The sequence below is a fragment of the Mus pahari genome, chromosome 3 (assembly GCF_900095145.1).
Source record: "Mus pahari chromosome 3, PAHARI_EIJ_v1.1, whole genome shotgun sequence".
NCBI lineage: Eukaryota > Metazoa > Chordata > Mammalia > Rodentia > Muridae > Mus > Mus pahari.
Window position 1 is genome coordinate 138,336,326 of NC_034592.1, and position 7,758 is coordinate 138,344,083.

The 7,758-nt window shown below is 46.3% G+C and overlaps 1 protein-coding gene across 3 annotated transcripts in view; it reads left to right on the forward strand.

Moving 5' to 3' along the window:
* Cep250 (centrosomal protein 250) overlaps positions 1-7,758 on the forward strand; it is a 45,877-nt gene that overhangs the window by 3,362 nt on the left and 34,757 nt on the right. For 2 of the 3 annotated variants that reach the window (XM_029536301.1, XM_029536300.1), the window contains exons 2-7: positions 2,973-3,255; positions 3,893-3,949; positions 4,938-5,020; positions 5,343-5,508; positions 6,229-6,335; positions 6,550-6,801. In XM_029536301.1, the coding sequence (XP_029392161.1) occupies positions 3,073-3,255; positions 3,893-3,949; positions 4,938-5,020; positions 5,343-5,508; positions 6,229-6,335; positions 6,550-6,801 (848 nt within the window). In that variant the 5' untranslated portion in view covers positions 2,973-3,072. Of the gene's footprint in view, positions 1-1,004; positions 1,046-2,972; positions 3,256-3,892; positions 3,950-4,937; positions 5,021-5,342; positions 5,509-6,228; positions 6,336-6,549; positions 6,802-7,758 lie in introns of those variants that run through there. The other variant, XM_029536302.1, reaches the window with a different exon arrangement.

Genomic DNA, 7,758 nt, shown 5'->3' on the forward strand with positions numbered 1-7,758 from the left:
TTCTGGAGTGTCTGAAGACAGCTGCAGTATACTTACATATAATAAATTAAAAAAAATAATTAGAGAAATATAGACTTGGTAAGCGTGGATACGTATGGTGGTACTTGACATTGTACAACTTACCAAGAAGGTGACATTTGGTTAGAAACCTGGTTAGGGAGCAAGTCATGTGGATAACAAATGAGTGTGGTTCCTGCTGTGCTCTGCACACAGGAGGAATGCTAGCTGTGCAGGTGGAGGAGTGTGAGCAACGGGGAGGTGAGAAAGAAACGGGATTGATTCATTTGGCTAAGATGGGTCAGTTGGATACGCTGGGCAAGTGTAAAGACTCCCTTTAACTCTAGTTAGTTGTTATCTAGGGTGTGGTTTTGAGTTTTTGAGACTAGGTCTATATGTAGCCCAGGCTGTCTCCAAATTTACTATGTAGCCCTTGGGAGAATCTAATTTGCAGCAGTCCTTCTGCCTCAGCCTCACAAATGCCTGATTTTAGGTTTGTTCTGCTCTGCCTGGCTGTTTGTGTTTGTTTTTGTTTGTTTTGATTTTGATTGCATATGTGTATACAGCATATGGTGCAGTTCTCAGGTGGAGGTTAGAGGATGTCTTTCCTGAGGCCATTCTCTCCTTGAACTCTGGGTTCAGTGGGTTGAGCTTAGGTTGTCATGGTGGCAACTAGCACTTTTACCCCTGAGCCACCTCAGCACTCCTGTTTTGTATTTTAAAAGGATGCTCTAACTCTTCTATTGAGAACAAAACAAAACAAAATAACAGAATTTAGGAGGTATCACTGGCACCCGGGAGGAGCATTGGCAGCAATTCATTTGTGTTGCTGTACATGAGTTATTCCAAGTTTAGTATTAAACAGCTTGTTTATTATCTCACGTGTTCACCATGGGGGAGAAGTGTGGGGCAGATCAGCAGTGTTACTGGCTTAGCCAGCTCAGGCAAGGCTGACCCTGATCCGAACCTTTCCACCAGGGGCTGGAAGATCTGTTCCCTGCAGGGCTGTTGGCAGAAGGCCCTGATGCTTTCTCCTGGGCCTCCTCAGGTACTTGTGTGTCCTCAGGACAGAGCAGGTATTTCTCCAGAGAGGTTGATCAGAAAAAGCGAACAAGCAACAAGCCATAGCACCTTCTGTGACCTTGTTTCAAAAGGCATTTCTTTCTTTCTTTCTTTCTTTCTTTCTTTCTTTCTTTCTTTCTTTCTTTCTTTCTTTCTTTCTTTCAAGATTTTATTTATTTTATGTATACAAGCACACTGTTGCTGTCTTCAGACACACCAGAAGAGGACATTGGATCCCATTACAGATGGCTGTGAGCCACCATGTGGTTGCTGGGATTTGAACTCAGGACCTCTGGAAGAGCAGTCAGTGCTCTTAACTGCTGAACCACCTCTCCAGCCACAGAAGGCATTTCTACTTAAACATTTTAAAAGATTTATTTATTTTATGTGTATGGATATTTTGCCTGCATGTGTGTTTGTTACCACATTTCTGCCCTCAGACATCAGAAAAGGGTGTCAGAGCCCTTGGAACTGGAGTTACAGGTGGTTTTGAGCTACCATCTAGGGGCTCAAACACTGGTCCTCTGCAAGAGCAGCAAATTCTCTTAGCTTCTAAGACAACTGTCTAGCCTTAGTCATTTCTACTTTATTCCATCCTACACTCAAAAAGAGAAGATTCAATTTTCACTTTTTTTTTTTTAAAGACAGAATTTCATGTTACTACTATGTAACTGAAAATTACTTTCAACTCTTGATCCTCTGCGTTGATCTCCTGAGTGGCCAAACTTCAGGCCTGTGCCATCTTGACCAGCTTAGGTTCAATTTAATCTTTTGTTGTTGGTGGTGGTGATTGTGGTTTGGTGAGGTTTTGTTCTTTTCTTGTTGTTGTTGTTTTATTTGTATGCTGTGTGTGTACAAGGGTGTATTCATGTTCACTGTGGAGGGAGAGATTGAGTGTCTCCCTTGATCTCCTCATCTTATATGTCGAATCAGGGTCTTGCACTTAAACCTAGAACTCACCAATTTGCCTAGTAGGGATTGTTACCTGTTACCTAGAGAATAGATATGTAGAAGAGGTCTTGGTCTTTAGATGCTGGAGATGTAGGAGATTTCTGGTCATCGCCTTATGGGTTAGTAGGTGGCCTCATTCCCCAGAAGAGCTTGTAATGCATGTTTGCATATGTATTCTTTCAATCACGAATGTTGACATCTATTTTTTGAATTCTTAACATTTTTCTGGGATGGTGGCACGTGCTTGTAATCACAACACTAGGGAGGTAGAGGCAGGAGAATGAGAAGTTCAAATTCATCCTTAGCCACATTGACAGCCAGGGCTGTATGAAACCCTATCTCAAAAAAAAAAAAAAAAAAAAAAAAAAGAAGGGCTGCCAAGATGGCTCAGCGGATAAGAGTACTGAATGCTTTTCTGAAGGTCCTGAGTTCAAATCCCAGCACCACCACATGGTGGCTCACAACTACCCGTAATGAGATCTGATGCCCTCTTATGGTGTGTCTGAAGAAGACAGCTACAGTGTACTTATGTATAGTAATAAATAAATCTTTGGGCCGGAGCAAGCAGGTACTGAGCGAGTGGGGCCGATTGGAGCGAGCAGAGGTCCTAAAAATTCAATTCCCAACAATCGCATGAAGGCTCACAACCATCTGTAAGCTACAGAGTACTCATTTACATAAAATAAATAATCTTTTAAAAGAAAAAAAAAAAGAAAGACTGTTCATTTTGGCCTCTCACACACCAAGTACACACATGATACATATACATAGATACTGGCAAAACACTCGTATACATAAAAATAAATAAATATTGAAAAAGAAAGTTCTGAGGAGTCCTGTAACAAAGAAAACCTAATTAACCTATTTACTTCATTCAGCCCAGATTCACTCCACTTACATGTCTGTTGAGTAAATCTGAGAAATCTAACCTTTTCACTTTTATTTTATATTTTGGTCCCTAGCTCAAGAGGAGGTCTAAGACACATAGAACAATGGTTACACACCCTCCTGCAACCAGCCTCTAGCTACACGGGAGCTGCGGATTTGTTCTGTGGTGCACCCATGGAGACAGGAAGCCCCGGGTTGAACATGAAGCCCCAGTCCCTGCAGCTGGTGCTGGAGGCGCAGCTGCTGGCACTGCAGCAGCAGATGGCCGAGAACCAGGCTGCCTCCTGGCGGAAACTGAAGAGCTCCCAAGAGGCCCAGAAGAGACAAGCAACCCTCGTGAAGAAGCTGCAGGCCAAGGTGAGGTCGATAGCCCTGTTGGGAAGGGGAAAAGAAACCTCCCCCAGAGTTGGGCGCTAGGGTGGGATAGGCCTGGAAGAGGGAAAGCCCGTGTAATACCAAACATCCTGGTGAGGATGGCCCAGACATTCCAACTCTCAACCATAGCCTCTCCTTGACAGTCTGTTTCCCACCCCGCCGAAGGAGTGCTGGACAGTAACACACACCACCCCCTCTGGCTTTACCTGAGTTCAGGTCTTCATGCTTACACAGCAAGTGCTTCCCTACTGAGCCGTCTCCCAGAAAGTATTGCTTAAACACCCAGACAGAAACTCTTGTCTTTTTTCCTCTATTCCTTTTTTAAATTTATATATTTATTTACTTAATTTATTTATTTACATTTCAAGTGTTATCCCTTTACCCGGTTCCCCCCCCAAGCCCCCTACCGCATCCCCCCTCCCTCTGCTTCTATGAGGGTGCTCTGCACCCACCCACCCACTTCTGCAGACAGAAACTCTTAAGACGCCATGGCCTCACTTCACCGTCACCACCTGCTTCCCACGTTCACAGCAAGTTTGCCCAAGATTCTTGGAGCCTGTGGGCTATGCAGTTTCTATGAGCTGTGGCTGAGTTCATGCCTGCTCTCTCTTTGCTTCAGGTTTTACAGTACCGGAGCTGGTGCCAAGACCTGGAGAAGCAGCTAGAAGCCACTGGAGTGAGTGAGATTCAGTTCTGGACTTCCCCTGTGCCCCCAAAATACACTTTTTGAACTTTATATACTGCCAAAGAACTGGGGCTATATAGGATGTTGGTAAGAGTCCCTTTGTGTTCCGCTCCTAAGAGCTCTGTCAGTCTGATCTTCTAGAGATCCTTGGCCTGAGAGATTCCAACCCATGGTTTTCCATAGATGGATGCAGTGTGTGGAATTAGAGAGAAAATTCATTTTCATCCAGCAGGTGTCAGTGTTTATATGTCAGGAAGACACAGGTCTACAAGTATGCCTGTAGCAGAGGGATGTGTTTATTTGTTGCCTGGGTAGAATTGGTTTCGAAAGACCCTTTGTTGCCAGGCAGTGGTGCTGTACGCCTTAATCCCAGCACTTGGGAGGCAGAGGCAGGCGGATTTCTGAGTTCGAGGCCAGCCTGGTCTATAGAGTGAGTTCCAGGACAGCCAGGGCTATACAGAGAAACCCTGTCTTGAAAAAACAAAAAAGAAAAAACAAAACAAAACAAAAAACCCCTTTGTCCTTTGTCAGGTTCTTTGTTCCAGCTCCCCTAAGCATCTTCTCATTCCCCTCAGACAAGGTTGAGGGAGAAGGAAAGAACAGAATGTATTGAGTACCTTCCCTGCAGGCCAGGGCACCCCGAGGTGTCTTATACTGTTCACTTTGTTGCAAACGCCTGGAGAGGAATGACAGTCACCATCATTTTGTAGCTTGGAGATGATAAGTGACTTCCCAATTAGTATAACAGACGTTAAGGCCCCTAGTGAAAGATGCAGCTTCCATTCCACAGGTTAGATGCCAAAACGCCAAACTGCTTCCAAGAGAGAAGAAAGAAAGAAAGAAAGAAAGAAAGAAAGAAAGAAAGAAAGAAAGAAAGAAAAGAAAAGAAAAGAAAGAGGGCCACTGTCAAAGGAAGCATCAGGGAATTGTCCTGGGAGGTTTTCCTGCAGCTTTATAAGGCCTGTCTCTGTCTCACAAGGGACTGATCCCTCAGCGATGGGAAAGTGTAGAAGAGCCCAACCTGGAACAGTTGTTGATCCGATTGGAGGAGGAGCAGCAGAGGTGATGGGCCCAACTTTCCTGATCTGAGTGGTTATCCAGTGGGTGGAAAGGCTGATGGGAAACTTCTGTTCCAAGAGTGAACGTGCGGGTGGGAAACTGGCTTGGCATGGGCCTGTGTGTAACCAAAGGCAGGCAGGAAGCAGAGGGGGCAGGGGTGCGGGAAGGGGGGAGGGAGGGGCTCATGGGAATCTTGTGTCTCAAGGGCAAACAAGACTTCAGTCCTCTAATTCCTGGCAATGGAAAATTCTGCTCACTGTCTTACTCCCAAGAGGTCCAGGGGAGGACCAGACCTTCACTTTGCACTTGCTTTTGCCTGGTGCAGGTGTGAGAGTCTAGTGGAGGTGAACACGGAGCTTCGGCTGCACATGGAGAAAGCCGATGTGGTGAATAAAGCCCTGCAGGAGGATGTGGAAAAACTGACAGTGGACTGGAGTCGGGCCCGAGATGAGTTAATGAGGAAGGAGAGCCAGTGGCGGATGGAGCAGGAGGTGGGAGAACAAGAGTGGAGTGTGCACACTGTTCCAGGCAGGGCCAGAAAGGGTTAACTTGGACCTGGGTGGAAACTGATCTGTCATTGCTCCCACCTCTGACTAGCTAGCTCTGCCCAAGCTGACAGCTGTCCCCTGTTTCAGCTCTCTTCCTAGTTCTGTCTAGTCTTAGCTTTGTGGGCAGGTAGCATAAGGCTCAACTCTTGCATAAGTGACTAGCTTAGGTTTCAAATGGATCTGAACATTTATCGTCTGTCTTTGTCTGGAGGTCTGCACAGACAGATCCCAAGCAGGTAGCTGCTAGATTGAATGGAGGAGAAAAATTGGTTATAGGCCCTGGGAAGTTTTCAAATCAGAGCTATAGAAAGCAAATGTTCCCGAACCGTTGCTGGGTTCTGGGTCTGGGTGGTTTGCATGTATTAGGCCACCCAGTTCTCCTGTCTGTGGTAATCGCTCCATTTGTTAAGCAGCCACTGCATATCCTTTTCTGATCTAGCCGAGTGGACGGCCACTTTTCATCCATGGCCCCCTGACCTCTTGATTCTCACGACCAACTTTATTAAGCTCTTCAGTATAACCTAAATAGACTCCTATCATTAGCTATTGCCTTGAAATCCTTCCTCCCTTCACCCCTCTCCCAGCAGCCATGAGGAATCCAAGACTCTTGCGTTGGTGCAAGGTCCCTGCCCTTGGGTATGACTTGGGTTTCTGAACACACAGTTCTTCAAGGGCTATTTGAGAGGTGAACATGGTCGTCTTCTCAATCTATGGCGAGAGGTGGTAACCTTCCGACGTCACTTCCTGAAAATGAAGTCAGCTACTGACAGGTCAGTGTGGTGACAAGGAGAGAGGTTGCCTCTGCTGACTCTGAACTTAAGGCAGCAGGCACTGTAGAAGAGGAATGGGGGCAGGGTCTGGGAGGGAGGTTTGCCGGTACTGGAGAGATGATTTTCTCAGACCTGCCCTTAGACTTCTTGGGTTTTGTGGCCAACCCCTCTTCCTTGGTTCCTTGGAGTCTTCAATCTTCCTTCCTGTGCTCAGAGATCTGACAGAGCTAAAGGCTGAACATGCAAGGCTTTCAGGGTCCCTGCTGACCTGCTGCCTGCGCCTGACCCTGAGAGCACAGTCTCGGGAGTCCAGTGGATCTGGGAGAACAGAGGAGAGTGAGCCAGCCCAGCTGCTGCTGCTTGTCACTAAGACCCAGGCACTGGAGAAGGAAGCCCATGAGAAGAGCCAGGAGTTAATACAGCTCAAGAGTCAAGGGGCTCTGGAGAAGGCAGAGCTCCAGGATCGGTGACGTGTGGGCCCAGGAGGAATCTACTGGGGGGAGGAATCTACTGAGGGGAGGAATCTACTGAGGGGAAGCTCACCTCCTTAGGGGGTGGCGGGTGGACGAAAGATGTCAAAAACACCTTCACTCTGAGAGGGAAAGGAAATGAGCCATCTGAGTCCAGTGTCTTAGCTGGGGTCTGTCATGTCCTCTGGCTACCTTGCAACCAGTCTCTGTCCTGCTTGTTTGTGATGCCAGCTGTACTCTGACAGCTGTCTCCTTGCAGCCATACTCTTCCACAGTTGTGTCTTCCTGCATGCCAGCCTTAGCCTGGAATGCCTCCCTCCTTCCCCCTATGCTTGGCCCTTTAAAGTAGAGTTCCCATGTTACCTCTTGGTGACATCTCTGACTTCAGTAGCTTATAGTCCTATGAGTTTTTTTGACCTGCTCTTTATAGCACATTGTATCTCGTTAGTAACTTTGTTTCTCTCTATCTGTCCTTTTTGAGGGTGGCACATTAGGGTTATTTGTTCTTGCTGTGCTGGGGATTTAACTCAGGACCTTGCATATACTAATCAGACATTCTACCATTGAGCTACACCCCTACCGTGGCTCTTTTAATGTTTGGATTATAATGAAATAGGATTTCTTTAAATGATAAGAGGGAAGACAGGAACAGAGTCCCACTGGTTATCAGGGCAAAGTCTATATCATGGCTAGGGCTCTCTGCCTATGGGTGGTCTACATAAGTTGGGGACTTTTTGCTTTCTTTTTGCTTTTGAAGACATTTAAAAACAAAGATATTTTAGTAAGTTTGTGTCTGTATAGTATTTTGAAGTTTATCTCATAATGTTAAATATCTCTCATAAAATTAAATGAAAGCCAGGCGTGATGGCACATGCCTTTAATCCCAGCACTTGGGAGGCAGAGGCAGGCGGATTTCTGAGTTCGAGGCCAGCCTGGTCTACAGAGTGAGTTCC